The sequence below is a fragment of the Sphaeramia orbicularis genome, chromosome 12 (genome assembly GCF_902148855.1).
Source record: "Sphaeramia orbicularis chromosome 12, fSphaOr1.1, whole genome shotgun sequence".
Classification (NCBI taxonomy): Eukaryota; Metazoa; Chordata; class Actinopteri; order Kurtiformes; family Apogonidae; genus Sphaeramia; species Sphaeramia orbicularis.
In genome coordinates, this window is record NC_043968.1 from 61,024,897 (window position 1) to 61,043,375 (window position 18,479).

At 38.2% G+C, this 18,479-nt stretch overlaps 1 protein-coding gene across 1 annotated transcript in view; it reads left to right on the plus strand.

The window, feature by feature from the left end:
• large1 (LARGE xylosyl- and glucuronyltransferase 1) overlaps positions 1-18,479 on the plus strand; it is a 216,217-nt gene that overhangs the window by 108,315 nt on the left and 89,423 nt on the right. Inside the window, exons 3-4 of the mRNA XM_030148506.1 lie at positions 5,930-6,228; positions 9,648-9,730. Of these exons, the coding sequence (XP_030004366.1) occupies positions 5,930-6,228; positions 9,648-9,730 (382 nt within the window). The remainder of the gene's footprint in view (positions 1-5,929; positions 6,229-9,647; positions 9,731-18,479) is intronic.

Consider the following 18,479-nt stretch of genomic DNA (forward strand, 5'->3'; position numbering starts at 1 on the left):
TTAACTTACGGAGTTTAATGCGTTGTTTTGTTTCTGCTGAAAAAAATGATCATGAATAATTACTCAAATCTGTCAGTTGCAGGTCCGGCTTCTGAACTCACACTTGCTCTTAATCTGATGCTTAAGAGTTATGCTGGACTGTAAAAGTGTTTTTGGTTCATCATAAAACTCCATCAGGGCCAAAATAGGCTGCCACAATCTGGGTAATTAATGGAAACACTGCAGTTGTGTGTAAGCCAGGAAAATGTCAACTGGTGTTTACTTTATCTAGATATTGTCAGGATAACATAATCCTTTAATCCTTTATTAGTCCCACAGCAGGGACTGATAATGTTGGTCCAAAATGATGCAGAAATGCAGTCTCTAGATGGATAGCAACAACAACAAAATGCCATCATAGACAGCATATGCCTCCAGAAACCAGATAAAACGAAAAGAAAACTCAGCTACATTTTATAAGTGAGACAATTGTGAATAATGATTCTACCTTAATAGACTGTCATATAATCTCCTGGCCAGATTGCCCAGCTGTATTTATAATACATATTTGGCATGATTATTGAGACCTGTTTCACTCTGCATACCCTTGGTTTAAGTGAAGGCTTGGATTTTTTTAAGGCAGTTTCATACATTTTAAATTTCCTGCACTCGTAAGATGAACATTAACTTAATCTAACCTGGTCAGTGGAAAATGTGCTGACAGCTTCCCTCTAGATGTGAATTACACAGCACCAGAGCATGCTAACAAACTGTTACTTTCCCCCAACTGCAGGGAAAATGTGATTTATGTGTTTTGCTAAAGCTTTTGTTTGCCTGTAGATGATGAGCTTCATGACAAATACATGGAGGCCAAATAAATTGGCTTTGGCAGCGTAAAAGAACAGGTGCATCTGCTGCCCTGGAAATGGCATATGCAACCGCTGATCAGCACAAACAAATGGTCAATGAGTCCAGTTCAGCAGGATTAAACCCAGCAAATCCACTCTGCAAATTAATTACAGCTTGAATGAAATGGAGTCCAGAAGGTGCTTTCCGGGAGAGGCTTAGTGGCCCTCCTTGGTTGAAAGACCACATGTATGTGCTATATACCAGCTGTCTTTATATCTTATGGCCGCAGTGGCCTGTAAATCTGAAGGGAAATAAAACTGTGCAGCTTTATTAGCAGACATGGTTAGAAAACAAATGGAGACAAGACCAGAGAATTAGGAAGAGGGAGTATCAGTAAAATTCTTACAAATATAACTTTTCTGCACAAAAACATGATTTATAGTCAAAAAAAGCAGAAATCTTTAATATACCTGCACATTCATCCCTATGCCAGTGACCCTTGAATCCAAAAACATCTGAAAATAATTAAAGCTAAAGAAACAGACTAGTTAAACAGTTGATGCAAAGCCATTTACTAGTCTTCAAAAGGAACCTTATTTTTTTCAAGATGAAGGATATCATCTATCGCCTTGAGCCACAGCTTAAAAGCGGATCCTTCTCCTTTTCCAAACATCAAAATATATTTTTTGAGCTATAATGAGACAGCAGGAAAGAAGTTCCTGCTGCGTTTTCTTTAACTCCGATGCGGTGTCTGAAATGCTGAGTATGATTAAGAGCGGATCAGATTCAGTGTGGATATAGAAAATCTCAGAGACAAGATTACATTTTTTTGTCCAATATCCGTCTAAACAGAGACAGAGCAAAGTAATGCAGATGTGCCTCTGTTGTAGTTCATGCATCCCACTGTGAGGAAACATTATGAACACAAAAAGAAGGAGACGGTGACTCTTTACATGTACACTATTATCCCAGTTGTGTCCCATTTTTGATTATATTCTGGGAAATGGCTTTCGAATACAGAGAAATCTGGATACTATTCCTGTATACATGATAAATACTTGTACTAGTACTGCTATTGTTTACACAGGTGGTTGTGATGTTTACAACATATCATGGTTATTCACTCTGAAATTTCAGTAGCGGCTGCCAAACTTTTGACGTTCCAGTGGCTGTAGAAAACAGGACCACGTTGGTTTACAGCAGCCATAGCTCTGTTAAATGTTAACACTGTATTTCGGATTTGTTTTATTATTCATCAGTGGTCGCCTATTGTCAGTGATGCAAGAAGAGTTCAACAAGTAAACATGTCCTGCAGATGTTTGTTTTGTCAGTTATTTTGTGACCATGTCGGACAAGGAGGATAAAGATCTGCAGACATGACAGATGGCAGAGGGTTGTCATGGTGGAGTTCAATGACTTTTAATGTTAATCCACAGAGAAATGTGTCTGTAGTGTTTTCCATCGTGACCTGACTGGTTGTGTTGTTAGTGTTAGGGAAGCCGAAGTCCTGTTGGTTTTTTTACTACAGTCTTTCTGATGCTTTATCTATGTGATCTGTCAGGTATAATTGAACGGGGATAAGTTGGAATAAGGTGTGTACTAGGGATGTCACGACACCAAAAATTCAGGAATCGATACTGATACCACTAAAAGTACACGATTCTCGATACCAAATCAATACCATGGTAAAAAAATATAAAAATAAAAATAAAAAATCAGAGGAACCCATAAACCTAAACAACAAATACAGTATTTGCATATAAATGAATATTGCTATTGCCTCTAACTCTCTCGTCTGTTGCACTGTCAGTCACAGTTTAGTGCTTTGAATACGCAGACTTGATTGGCTTAGTTGTATCACGTTGTATGGTTCTAAATACATGCAGTTGGTCTGTGAGTTTCTTCATCTACTCTACTGTAAGCTGCGCTGGTTAAAATAGAAGGTCCAATGCCAATGTGGAGCCCTGATGATATCGCATGTCAAATGCTTGATGCTGAATAACAGAACTCACCTTGGATTCTTTAAACAGATCTGGGTGCCTGTCTCGAAGGTGCTAGGTTCGTGGTATCCCCCCCTTCTTTTGAATTCTGCAGTGGCAGCGTTTACACAGTGGCTTATGCGTGTCCATAACTACGTCGTGGTCGTCTACCTGAAATGCTTCCAGTTAGGACTTCTGGTCCTTTTTTGTCCATTAGACGAGGCAGAGCATTAGCTGCAGCTGTGTCCATTCTTTCATGACTTCCTGTACCCGTTGCGTGTGTACTGTCGGCGTGACCTGCCCCCATCAATTCCAGAAGAGTAGTAGCCTACCGGTGGTATTGATTCTTAAGCAGACATCGGTTTTTACATTTATTAAAAAAAAATGAGTATCAACAATTCTTTTTTCATCATAATATCAAATGGTACTGTGAGTATCGGTTCTTATGACATCCCTAGTGTGTACATATAACAGTATCCTGGATACTTTCAGAGTACTGCAGCTAGAGTATCCAGGCTCCTCAAAACCAGGATAAGTACTGGGATACTGAAATCAGGGGCTGCAGTATTTACATACGCATACACAAAGACAGAATACTTGATAAACAGTATCCTGGATAGCGACGTTCACATGAACACAGTTATTGCCTACAGCTGATAGAACAAGCATTAATCTCTTTCTTGCTAAAAATAGAATAGTAATTGTGCTTTTGAGTAACAATAGTAGGCTAACAAAAGCTACAGAGGAAGCATAAAGATGTAGCCTAGTTTGTTGCTCTCCTGTTTAACATCATCCTAGCTCACAATGGTACAAGTGAGTCAAAAATCAGTCAGACTTGGCCGACAGTCCAGGTAATGTGAGCTTTTTGAGTTGAAACATGAACAAAATAAAACGACAGACTCCCACTATTTGAATCACAAATGGCTCAACTGTCTGAACAGCCATTTTTTAACCAAAATAATCCATTTGGCAGTCTGTAAGCTAGGAAAGGAAAAACTAAAAATGCTAAGTACTTATATGTTGTAGAAGACAAGTAAGCACTGTCAACATGGAGTCCGTTGCTTTCAGACAGTTCATTAGCAAGATACTAGTGACAAATAGAGATAGCATGGCAGCATGCAGGAAGATGATTTCCAGCTACCTGTACCAGTAATTACTTTTCCTCAAAGTCATAATGGGTAGTAAATAAAATTTGATGGGTGGTTGAATCCTACACCACAGCAACACTAAAATAATATGTGTGTATGTATGATTGTGCACCATCTTGTGTATCTCTAGTGGTGCACTGTTGCCTCATCTGTTTGCCTGGTTAGTGAAGGCATGTTTCCTTCACTGTCTGTGTCAGGTCAGAGGGGGGACACAGAGGCTCCCAGTTGGGAAAAGCAACTGGTTTATGACAGATGGTATCATACTGGAAAGTCATCTATTTCCCACCGCAGATCAATACGTGTAATTCAAGCCATAACACCCCTGGTTCCACACTGGAGTCGCGTAAGGCTGTGTGTTTTCCCCCAGTGAGGCTGTGAAGGGCAAACTCATTGTATTCTTTAATGATCTGCAGTTATTCCTTTTGGGAGCTGAGGTTTCTAAGATGTAGCAGAGAGAAAGAGAGCTTCATCTCCTCTCCACAGATTCATCTCTCTCAGGAATCAGAGCTGCTTGTTCAGACTTGAAATAGTCAGAGAGGGGGAAAGGAAATTGCTACCGACTTGGATTAGGTGCACGGCGGCGCTCGCCCTGCTGTTCATTCTGACAATATTGATAGAGAGATATGTGTGTGCTCTGTCTTGAGAAACATTAATACTTTGATGTTGCTCCTAAATATAAACCAGAACACGTCTTATTGTGTTGCTCCATAAAAAGGAAGTCCAGCACAAATAACCTTTGCATTGTTGTTGAAACTCTTTCACTTCATTAACATGTACCTTTCACTTCTTATATATTATATTATATTATATTATATTATATTATATTATATTATATTATCACTTTATTCTAAACATTGCACTATTGCTGCTGTTGACAACTCTGTTGCTGTTTGGTTCCATTAAGTACTTCTTCACCATTACTGTACTGCACTACTGCTGCTACTGTAAATAGATTGACATGCACACTTTATATTCTGCTATAGGTTATTCTTTATACTGTTTATTCTTATTGTATTTTTACCTCTTTTTTTTACTGCATGACATTTAACAAGGTGAGAGAGAAACGGTGTCAATTCTCTGTATGTTCTGTGCATCTAGTGAATTGACAATAAAGAATCTTTGAATCTTGAATCTTTGAAATATCATTTTGATATTTTTTTTAAATATCTCATTGGGGGCTTTTTTATGAGAGTTAAGACTTGTTTTTAAGGGTAGGATTAGACTAAGATTAGCATTAGGGCCAGGATTAGGTATTAATTGGGATTTTAAGGAGCCAGGAAATTATTAATGGAATTAAGTATGGAAGCCAGTATGTGTGTATTTGTGTGCTGTCATTAAAGCTGATATATCACAAGCCAAAATATGCATACCAAATATACAGTGCCACACTAACACTTCAGTACTTGATATTTCTGTGGCATTAATGAGCAAAGATTCCATAATTACCTTTCAGAATATTGTAATTCAAGTGGTCTGAGAGGAAAATGAGAGTTGTACCCATTTCTGTGGAGTTTTCAGATTAGAGGAGTTAAATCAGTCATGATTATACAAGTGGTTTCACTTGATAGCTTGGAAAACTGTCTTCTCTTTTCTAAAATGGAGTGAAACACTTTCAGGTCATCTATATTTCTTTTGGTCATTTTCAAAGTTCAGTTAGAATTAAAACCAGTCCAGTTGATCCAGTCATCACCTGGATAAATGAGAATTTACACAGATGTCATGTATATTTATATGAAGTCTTCTGAGTAGGGCTGAGAGGAGAGGTCTCCAGAAGGAAGGTGTTTTTGTTTTTGTTTTTTTTTTTAAGTCTGCCATGTTTTTCCCTGATTTCCATTCTTGCAGCTTTAAGTAAAAGGCTGACAACGTGAACAGAATTTATCGTTTTATTTCTCAGCTCTTGTTATGAATATTTAAAGTGACCACGTACTGTAAGACCTCATAGAGTGCATTGCCTTTCTTTTTTTTTCTATTCAGTTAAGCCCCTCCCACTCTCCCCGTTGGAGGCCCAATCGTCCACACCATTGGGCGGAGCTGGCGAGCGGCAGGCGTTGGAGTTGCGGGTTCGAGCAGTGGAGGAGGAGAACAGGGCATTACGACGGGAGCTAAGCCGACCTCCAAGGAGCCCGGCAGCTCGCCTTCCAAATGGCGGTCACCGTGGCAACCAAAGTCGAACCCATTCAGAGGAGGGTACGGGCGACAATGAGGGCCAGAAAGCTGTGGCGTTGGGAAACGCCTCCGACTGTGTCCAGCAACCAGTGGTGGATAAGTGTGAGGTGAGACAGCAACACAATACCCTTTTAGCTGAAACTAACAAATGCATTAGTGCTGTCACATAATTCACAGCCAGTGTTGAATGGTAATGTAAAAACACCTTGGAGATGGTTTTCAAAAACCAGAGTGCCATTAGCACATTGTGAGTCCTTATTAAATCACGGATTAAGGCTTATATTAGCCTAATCCTCACCTAGCAATGGCACTGGTTGGCTGTTGGGATGTGGATAATGAAAGAGCAATAACATTTTCTTGTCACTGATATGATTATATGACCCTTATTGCACTCGAAGATCAGCTCTGGACTCTGTGGGATACCCACTGATTCTGGTAAATATTTCACGTCCTCTTTCATGAAAGATGATAGATGTGGTTTCCAGTTCTCCAGATTACATACAGCTTTGGAAATACTTATTAGACTGTGACAAAATTGAGAAAAGTCACTATTTGTTATAAATGTGACCTGTAGAGATGTCAGGGTTTTCTTTTGTGCACATATACGGCATAAACCTTGCAGAACAGACTTCAAATGTTTGCTTTACAAATTGAATAAAGATTGTAGATATTTTTGAAATTATAAACCAAATTTTCTAAATTAGAAGTAGCTGTCTAGTGTTGAAAAGAAGAAACAATTCATTTCCTAAAAACAGAATATTGATTATAAATTTGAAGGGCTGTTAGGTTGAATTTCTTTGGGAAATTACAGGTAGTATAGTAGTTATTTCCAAAGCTGAATATGTAAGAAATTTCCAGACACAATCAACCATTATTGACATTAAAATATACAACACAATTCTTGCATTTTGGCTGTGATAATGCTATTGCCAAGATTTAGTTATGATTAATGGGCTAAAAAAGGAAGAAAACAATAGACGCAGGACATAGGCACTGGTCCACAGAGTTTAATATTTCATCACATCTGTCCAGCGGCCACCTCCTTATGTTATCTTTGCAAGTTTTGGCAATGACTGGTTTCATCTAAATTAAACTTGTAATTGTTCCATAGTGGAAATCATTTGTACTATACACATACATTAATAAATGTATTTAAATATTGGGAATTTTTTTTAGATTAAAATTGGAAGTACATTTTTCTGGTCACTAAACACAAAGTCACAAAAATCCTGGAAAAGTCATGTAATTCTAAAATCATTTGAATAAACATGTAGAGATTGAGATTGTGAAACTCTTATAGAATTAGCTGATTAATTTGGAAATTTTGTCAGTAAAAATATGTGCAAACCTTACAACCTTGTCAACATCAAAGTAATAAATCTGGAACTAAACATCAAACTATCCATCGAAATTGTAGGTTGATCTCTGCATCTTTTTTAAAATGTTTTTTGGGTCCTAAAAATAACAGCAGGTTCATGGCAGATTGTGGTCTACCCAGCAGGCAGAAGGAGCTTGTGCATTTTCACTGGCAGGTGGATGATTTGTGCAGAGCTCTGTGAAAACGATATGCCCTTAGATGGCTTCTTATCGCCACCTTCTACTTCCTCCTACATCAGCTGTCAGTCACACACACAGTGTTCAAAAGCCCATCGACTGCAGGGGAAGCAGAGCTCCTTCAGGGCCGGAAGAAAGCGGTGTATGTGTGTGTGTTGGGGGTAGGGGGGTGGTGAATGTGGAGAGGCTGCGCTGACTGGAGCACCCTTCCAGCCATGCTTGAACATGACCCTGCTCATTTGGAGGGTTAGCCTGGCTGCCCTGACCCTTGCAGCAAGATTACTGTTGAAGGGGAGCTTTGACATGTCAAACTGGAATTAGAAAAAGACATTTGGAGTCATTTTTCCATGTGTTGTTGTTTTTACTGTTCTCAAAAGCACTGCACTGTGAAGTAGCCTTGAGACACGATGAAGTTTGGAGTGCTGTAGGAGGCAGAAGTTTCATGCTCAGAAGCGAAGGAGATCAGTAAGCCATCTTTGGAGTTGAAAATATCTAACGGCTTTGGGGTCTTTGAGGGGAGACTGGAGGCTGTTCTGTTTGAATGGTGTCCTGCGGGACAAAGGGCTCTGTACAATGAACAAACAGTGTGTGAAAATAGTCTTTGGATAAGGTGTTAAGGATCATCACAGAGATAGTCTGACTGTTATGAAAGCAGCTCACAAATACCACAAATGCCAAAAGTATTAACTGTTGTAAACATAAAGAGAATGTCAGGTGGTGATACCCTTTAGTTTTGATTGTTAGAGAACTGATACCATTGGTTCACAGTGATGCATGTGGTCCAAACTAAAGATTAGGATTGTTTTTATCAAAGGTAAACTGCTTAGATTGCTGTCGCCTCTTTAAAGAGAACACCTCTGTCCACACTAGGTACTAAATGGATCTTTTCTTTACCTGCTTCCTCCATTCTGTTTCTCACAAGTCCCGCAACGTCATTAGTGTGAGAGGAAAGACTTAGTCTGTCTTCAACATTTAATCTTAGTTATATTTCTGTTTTTAGTGCCAATTTAAACATCCCCTCTTAATTGAAGCGATGGTTGGAAAATTACAATCCATTTCTCTGTGAAGCCTCTGGGGCTGAAAGATGAAGCCAACCCTGAAGCGCTAGAACCTGCAGTTCCTCAAACAGCTGTTTGAGACTGGCTCCACAACCAAGTCAATCCCCATAGACCTCCATGTTGAAACACCAAAAACTTTTCAACAGAAATAACTGTGTTTACTGCCTGGTACAGGAAAAAAAGTTTTGTCTTTGTAGCTATTTTTCATTCATGACAGCTGTACAAGTTGACTTTTTCATATATCTCACCTGTTTACATTATTTATAAGGCTTGAAGTTGTGCACATTTGAATAACATAGCTGCTTAGAATGACAACCACTGTTTTCATCACACACAGCACTACTGTAGTTGGTACGATATGACACGAAGAAGTCCATTACATGGTTCTGTCATGCTAAAGTGTCATGAAGTTAAGCTACCACTTGGTTTGTTCAGCAGAAATTAATGTATTAACATACTAGCAACTGTTGGTCTGTGGTCTGGAAGTTAGTGGTAGCAAGGGCTTGGTAAGGTCTTTTTTTTTTTTTTTTTCAATTTGAGCTCAATCCTCTTGCAACTTCTTATGGTTCCAAAGATCTGAGAAAGCAGCAGTCAAATTCCAAACTGTCAGCATTAGTCCATAAATCTATGGGTAACATCAAGGTGGAGATTAACATTACTATCTCTACTGCACTGTGGTTTCCTGTGAGGCTGTTGTAGAGGAAGTGGAACATAAAAGTGGAATTTGATGCTGAAAAGACTCATGTAAAATACCCACATCTGGTTCTAGCTTTGAAAGCTCGTCATTGTGGAAAATATATTTTGATGTATGCACTGTATTACAGCATTAAAAGCCGTTACAATGCATATGTGGACTGCTGATAGTTATTTTAATACCTTCCTCTGGTTAATCCTCTTTATGTTTTTCTCCACAGACCATCCACGTGGCCATTGTTTGTGCCGGTTACAACGCCAGCAGAGACGTGGTGACATTAGTGAAATCTGTGCTGTTTCACAGGTACAGTCTGCTCCTCGCACCACACTAACAGATGCATGTAATCCCAAAGAATCATATGGACAGCGTCTGTGTGTATTCTCTCCATATCTATGTAGCTTCTCTTAATCTGATATTGTATATCTACTCTGAGGCCTGAGGGAAGAGCGCACCCTCGCATGAAATGACGTACGAGCACTTCACTGTTAAATGGTGCGAAACATCACTTAATGTTAGGTGTGAGCTATTAGCCTTATGTAAACAGGAATAATAAATGGTATATTATTGCATCAGGAATTGAGGATTCATCTGTAAGTGGTCAGTGTGCATCCAGCTTTACCACTTAATTAGCTCCAGAGTTACTGGTGTATTAATCACAGGTGTAATGATGATTTCATTTGAAGTGATTTAGTGCTGGTTTTAAGTACCGCTGGCTGACACACCTTCACACCGTGTCATTTCATTTCTGTTTTATGACCATTTAAACTGCACAGTGTCTTTATGTTAACAGTATATTGTTAAAGCTCTGAGGTGAAAAGTGATAAATTATAAGTACTTTTTTAGTAGAGTTTCAGGTATCTATTCTTTATTTTTCCAACATCTTTTTCCTTTTACTTCCCACATTTTAGCACAGATATTTGTACCTTCCACTTTTAACATTTTCAGACCAAGCTTGATTTTAGTTTTAAGACATTTGACAAAATTACTGATTATTGCATCATTGTGTGTATTCACTACATCTAAATTAATTTCAATCTAAATGGATGTAACAGCAACACACAGACAAGACAATACATTGGTGCATTAGAATAACAGTAACAGGTCATATAAAAAGATAAAAATGTAAAAAGAAATACAAAAAGATAAGTTACATGTAGAAGATTTAATGATACAAAGACTTGCAGAGACAAAAAAGATATGGGACAAAAATTCTAATTTTTCTAGAGTTTTGTTTACAGAAACCAGTCCAGTTGAACTTTGTAAACAAGCTAAGAATGCTTAGTTAATACATTTTATTATTTACAATTTACTTTTTATTTCAATCAAATGAAAATATAGAAAATACTGTGTGTGCAAACTCACTTCTTACTCAACAGCATGTATCAAGATAAAACAGATATGAAATGGAGACTCAACTGTGGAGAAAAGGCCTTTCAATTTCAGTGTGTCAAGTTCATTGCTAACTCATTCATTTTTGAGCAAAGTTAACATTCATTATTTTCAGTAAACAGTTCATTATATCTGAAGTTCATTTTGTAATACTATGGCAGGAGCTGCAGTTACCTTTGCATAGAATTAGTCACAACTAATGTCCTTCAAAGGCCGATTTAGTACCTTTTATATTTATACTTATAGTACATTTCAGAGTCTGTCCTTTTCACTCCTAATACAGGAAGGAGGAGAAGTCAATATTTCTACTTTTACTACTGTCTTTTTTTAGTGTCTGTACTTCTACCACAGTGAAAAATGCCTGTACTTTTGCTGCTTCAGTTAAAACTACAGCCCCTGACAGCACCATGGGGGGCTTTAACTGAAAAGAGAGTTCAACTGCTGTGCAAATTCATAAATATGCTCTGTTTAGTTTTGCTCAACTGTCTGAGTGTTTTAAACTTATCTGAGATGATTTTTGTGAAATATCATCCCATTGGTCTTTTCCACACACAGCTACAATCAGCGCTGGTCAGTCTCTGTGTTTTTTTTTAATTTTTTAATTTGAGACGTAAACTGAGGTTATAGCCTACATCTATAAAACACATGAAAACTTCTCATTAATTGATGTCATGGCTCACAGTTGTCAGGTTCACATTGTTTCTTCTGGGCCAAAAAGAATTGTGTTCAGCTGTACTATGTCTCCATGGTTACGGCACAAACCGCAATGTCTTACAGCTAATACACCATGACTTTTCAGAAACTTTAGAACCTTTAGGTTGGTTGGTTTACATTATTGATATAAAACGCCTAAAGGTTAACTGAGACTTTTCTGAAGTTGATGTGATGCAATCTGTTGGGTGAGTTGAACTTCAAAAACACAGCCTTTTTCTACAGTTGCACAGCGGCGATAAAAGCCGTCTTTATCTTTTCCCTCGCAAATGATCTTTGGGTACAGATGTTGGCTTGCTTAGAGCACATTCAACAGCAGAGCAGAAGATTCAGATTGCACATTATAAAATGAACACTAGAGTTGAGGTCCAGTGTCCTCGAAGCCACAGCGTACAACTTGGCGAATCCTCTCCAAGTGAGTGACAGCTTGTGTTGTTTGGATATGAAGCAATTTTTGGTTCGGTTTGTTTGTTTGTTTCTTTAACACTCTAGCAGCAAAACTATTGGTTGAATTCATACCAAATTGGGTTCATGACTCAGAATAGATGTCATTACATTTTGGGAAAAGTAGGTCAAAGTTAAAATTTTTATGAAATTTTAAAATCTTTTTTCTTCTCCCATTTACTTATAATGGATGGAATTTCAAATGTCTGTAGCAGCAAAACTATTGGTTGAATTCATACCAAATTTAGTATATAGATTGCCAGTGACCCCCAATAGATGTGGTTGCATTTTGGGAAAAGTTGGTCAAAGCTAAAAATTTTTTTTAATGAATTTTTTTAACTCTTTTATCTTCTCCCATTTACTTATAATAGGCGACATTTCAAGTGTCTATTAAAACATCCATTTTGTTTCAATTTACTTCAAACTTGCCACATATATAGAGGCAATTGATATGCTGACATCAGCATATGGATAGATGTGATGACATGAGCTGGATCGATGACAGAACAAGCTGCAATACATAGGAGGGGTGGGGTTGTGCCTGGCACCACTTGTTTTATGTGTTACTTTATAAAACAGATTGAGTTGTACTTATGGTGTCCACTCTATGGTGTCAAAATCTTTGGTGCTCATGGAGGTGAGTCATCAAAACAGTAGTGACACACGCGCACGCACGCACGCACACACACAAACACACACACACACACACACGTAGTTTGTCTTACAGTGTACCTTTGTGGTGTTTATTGACTCACAATCTAATACTTGGCAAATGTATAAACTAAATCTCAGCAAATCATCTGGATAAATTATAGTATTTATTTAAAAATCAAACTACAATTAGAAGTTATGTAACTCCCAAATACAAAATAAAAAATGTAACTTTCAAATGTTCGCCTACATGTCAAGGCTGTTCCAAAGAATCATTTTGACAGCAGGTTTTGTTGCTCTGTTTCAGTCAAACTCAGTTATTTTTTTCCAGGACATTTCAGTGTCTTCAGTTTTATTTAGACCCTCTAATAAGTTGTGGTCCATGTTGGCTTTTTTTTTTTTTTTTTCATTTGTTAATTACATCTCGGAACAGAGGCTTTATCTGCAGTGACAGGTCTGTATGCCTGTGGACAGCTCGCCTGTGGAGTTGGACTTTCATAAGAGTTTCTTTCATAAGACACATTTATCTTGACAAACAGCTTTACAATAGTTATGGTTAGTAGGTTCCACTAACAAGGCTGTAAAATAACTTCATTATGTATGGTTTGATTATACTGACCATTTTATCCAGTCAGTAAGATAGCACTTATCATTATCTCACCACTGATCCCTGGGGCTCCTGTAGTTCCACTCCTTTTGTCAAAATATGGTCATTTGATGGTCAAATCCTAACATCCTGGCTTCAAAACAGCACTTCACAAACCAATGGGTGATGTCACAGTACCGCCTTCTACAAATTACACACTGTCTGATGTGAACATGAAGGGGACAAGTTATTCAGCAATACAAATTCACATTTATTTCAAGGCCCCTTGTAATTGACACAATTAATGTCCTTAATTTCCAGTCCCATTCGGGTTCTCTTTAAATCTCCCCTTTGCATTGTGATTGGTTTTGTCTCTACATTAAAGTTTACTGTCAAAGAAATAATGTGAATATAATAAAAATCCCAGCAACAACAGTGTGGTTCCAACACAATTATTCCTTGAGCCGCTAATTATGATCCTTAAGTTAATATTTCATTGTCAGTCATGATTGTTGTGAAAGGTAACAGCTTCTGGAAGTGTGCACTCTCAGATGAGGACTTCCTCTTAAATCAAGCCAGCAGAGTTGTCACCCTGTCTTTGGTTCAAATAAATTACGCACACAGCTCCAAATCGAAATCTTATGAGTTGAAGCATGAAATTTATCTTAATAATAAGGCATGTCAATGGGGTAGAGTTTATAGATTCTCCCATGACTCATCAGATGAAAAGAAGTGGGAAGTAACAAAGTACCAATGCTTTATTACTGTGCTGAAGTACAGTTTTCAGCAGTATCTGTACTTCCTGCTTACATTTTCAAAACACTGCTGACTTTTTTCTTCTTCACAGCTTGATATAAAGGATAGAAAAATGAAGAGTGAAGAAGAAGAAGAAAAGTTTGAGATGTTACAAGATACAAATGCTGTCAATTGTCCAAGAAGACAAAAACAATAAAACCTACAAAAGGAATAAAAAGTTGCAAAAGACGTAAAGACTGAAACCATGTAAAAGACATAAGATAGAAGTCATACAAGGGATGTAACATGACAAAACAAGCATTAATGTCCTACTGTGACACTGAAAGGCCATGTCACAGATGTTCATTTGTTTCGTTATATTATTTTAAGTGCGTATGTGCATCGACTTGGCAGGAGGGTGAATGATGGAATGATGATTGTTTAACACCAGCTGATTTCACATTATGTTAATGCGACATTATGTTCAGTTAGATTTACATAAGAACCGCTGAAATATCCCACTTTACACTTTTATACTTTTATACCCCAGTTTTTTGTTTTTTTTTAAATCTGGGGTTATTTACTGGAGAATTATAATGTGTGTACTTTTCCCTTCTCTGTAGATGATTGGTGATAATTTGAGCAGAAAGTTGTCAGATGGAGGTCACCCTCAGCAGAGCTAATATTCAGGCTGTGTTTTGTTAGAGGGGTTGTTTAAATGTTGACTCACTGTTGTTTTGCCGCTGAGTGACAAATACATGAGCTGACAGAAGCCTGAGAGGTCAGCCTGCTGGCCTGTCATCTGATAGTGTGAGGCATTCTGCTGAATGACTGAAAGGATTGGACGAGACATGAGACACTGATCGTCAAACAGCGGCTGACCCCGCGATAAGCTGACCTGCAGCTGTTATCAGAGCTCTCCGAGGCTCGCCCATATTGTGGATATGTGATGGAATATTGAATTTGTGATAAAAGTCCCTGTGAAACAAGATTGAAATGATGCCGCGTCTTTCACGTGGCGCTCCAGTCTCATTGTGCCGTGGTCTGGTATGTTGTTCGGCCTTCACGGTAAATTATACGTGTGCCGTCAGTTCAGCTCTTTCCTTGAAGATGTAGTGTCCTGTTGAATGACTGGATGGGTGACTGATGCTGTCCCACCTGACAGATGGCCTTTTTCTGTTGGATTCAGTCAGACAGTGGGGTTTCTCATCACTCTCATCTGTCCAGCTCTATGTATCCCATCTGCATCATTACGCACAGTACGGTACAGAAACCACTGTGTCTGTCATCTGTTCAACAGCTTTAACCCACCTGTGAGCAAGTTTATTACAAGTGACACCATACGGCTAGACAAGTAATAACTATTCATAAGAAGCGGTGAATGGTTGTGTGTACCAGAAGGACAAAAACATTCCCATAGTCTCTTACTCATACCCTTTGACCTTGTGAAAAAAAAAAAAGGACTGAATAAGAATGAACCAATTTAAACCGGTACATGGAGTTTGATACAGTTACTCTCTTTGTAACAAAATATCAGTTGCAGTGGTGCGGTGGCATAGTGGTTAGGTCCCTGGTTTCCACATCATCCAAAACATCAGTTAATTTTCCTGTCAGGGCCCTTGACCAAGGTACTGATGAAAATCTCGAGTAGGTCCCCGAGAGTCTTCAATGGAATCTCACTGTTCCAAATCGCAAATGCTGATGTTAATGCTAATGCTTGGTGCTGTGTGTGTTGGGATGGGTAAAATGCAGAAATCAGTAAAGTGAACGGGCCTGCATGATTAGTTGATTTTAAATCGACATCGGATTATTTAATTAGGATGATGCTTGTAAAAGGGTAATCGTCAAATTGAATTTCATCTCTCTTGTGTCTCCGGTCCGCACGCCTCCAGACTCCTATAGGCTCCTCCTCTTAACTATGAGAGCGGTCTCCACAGTCTTTGGTCTCCACACACCAGTACAAAACTGGCATATGCTAAGAAGAGTGAGAAGTTCGTGGCTAAAAATACCAAGAGCACATCGGTTGTGTGGAATTGGTACGGCTTCGAAGTTTCCCATGAAGACCAAACCATTCCTCGTTGCAAACTCTGCCTGAAGGCGGTATGAGTCAAAGACAGCAGCACAACCAACGTATTTCAGCACCTCAAACATCATCACACTCCAGAGTGGGAGCAGTGCGTTGCATTGTGGGCTACACACAAAAACAACATGCAGGCTAAAACGCCACAACCAGCCCAAATCAAAAACTGAGTTTTTAAAGGGAAAGATCTGGATTTTATTTTTTGCCAAAATGGTGCAGCCCTAAAAGTGAGTTGACTGTAATTACACTATACCTTTCCATATGTTATTGTCCATGAGTATGTATACCACCTTGTTTTTAGTAGTACCTGGTATCAGGTCCATCAGAATGCAGGGACAGCTTCCACTGACTCCGTCTGTCATTAGATGAGAACATAATGCATATATATATATATAACCTTGGACTGGACACACTGTCTGACCCAACCAAGTTAATGTATGCTTGTCATTGTTCTAGATTAATATAAAAGTAGTGCACATCAATTTTTTCTGGCTTTCCAACTCATGTTTAATGACAGACATTTTCTGGACTGCAGGGTCTACGTCAAGCAGAAGGTGAACTTGTTAACATCAAGGGTAATAAGTTTAGTTTTGTTTGTCTTTCATGGTCACACAGGATGCAAACAGTCAGTCATCGTCCAGTGTTTCAACCTGCTTTACCTCTGTGTATTCCACTCTGACTTTATGTGCTATAAAGCGCAAAATACAGATGATGTATAGCAGGGGTGTGAAACTCATTTGAGTTCAGGGGCCATATATAGACTAATATGTTCTAAAGTGGGCTGGACCAGTAAAATAATATAAATATTAGGATAAGAACTGATAAATAATGTCAACTCCGAAGTTTTCTCTATGTTTTTGAGTGAAAAAAGTCCAATTCCACAATGAGAATGTTTACATCTACAAACTCTACTTGAACATAACATGAACAAATAAGAACAACCTGAAAATTCTTAAGAAAAATAAGTGCAATTTTAGCAATATTACACTTTAGTTTGTCATTTATACATGTGCATCATAATGTGCAGATCACAGTGGATCTGCAAATACACAAAACATTTAGTAACAGGCAGAATATTGGTAAAGTTCTATATACTTCTCGTCAGACATTTCAGGTTATTGAAATTTTTTGTAAAAGGCCAGTCTGTAAATGTGAACACTTTTGTGTCATTTTACCTTTTTTACACTAAAACAAAGAGAGAAATTTGTGGTTTTCTTTATTTATAGGTTATTATGATAGTTTTTGACTGGTCTGACTCATTTTAGATTGAATTGACCTAAAATGATTTTAACACCATTGATTGTTGATATCTTCAGTGTAATTTTTGCATTTCATAAATTCATCCTGGGGGCCAGACTGGACCCTTTGGCGGGCTGGTTTTGGCCCCCGGGACGAATGTTTGACACCTGTGATGTATAGTTTGACTTATTTTCTATATTGACAAAGGGCTGTTAATCAAATAGCGATATCCCAGTATATTTGCAATTGCTAAATCAACAGTTGCATCACCTTACATCATATTATATCATCTATAACTGTAACATCATTGGGTAGCTGTGTAACTCAACAAACCAGAAGGTCAGTGCATTGACCCCAGACCCCTGTCCACAAGTTAAAGTGTTCATGAGCCCATTGAACCCCAATTTGTTCTTGCAGTTCTGGAACATTATGTGAGTCCATGTACATGGAAATATAGAATATGGAAAATGTGATGGCATGGGATATGTTACCAGATTTTGTAACATGGAATTTTACATGAGCTTCACACATGGCACCATAAATGTCCCAAAACCACATTCTGCTTGTAGTTTCACATCTCCATTTGTTTTTACAGACAGATTCATGTGTTTCTCCTGTACTTATTTGGCACCATTTACTCACTGCACAACAGTTTCTGAAATCACTGTTACACTCATCAGCCAAGGGGTTTGTGAGATGACAACAATCCACCAGCCAAATTATTTGCCCACTGGGTAAGACTTTAGTATTTAATTATTAGGAAATGCTGCATTAAATCAAACTGAAAATGATAAGAGATACTTGCTGAACTAATGTACATGGATACTGGGGCGTTTGCTGAGAACAATTTGAAGAGTCTTTTTTCTCTAAATTTTGAAAACCTTCCTCTGGAGAAACTAATGGGATTCTAACATTTAGCATCTAAATATTAAACATTTTGCAGTGGAAGAATTGGAAATAACGAACAATGATATGTATATGTATTTTAACAAAGTAAAATAATACAAAAATTAAACTCTATGGTTGTACCAACCCATGTGTCCATTCAAGCACAGATGTCAGAGTTTACATGGTGCACTTGAACACACCATGAAGTCCCTGTCCCAGTGCTAGTCAAAGTCCTACGCAAGCAGAGCCTTTGTAAATGAGACTAAAACACAAAGAGACTACCAGGATAGTTTCTATTTAATCCATGACCATTGACAGAATATGTACCT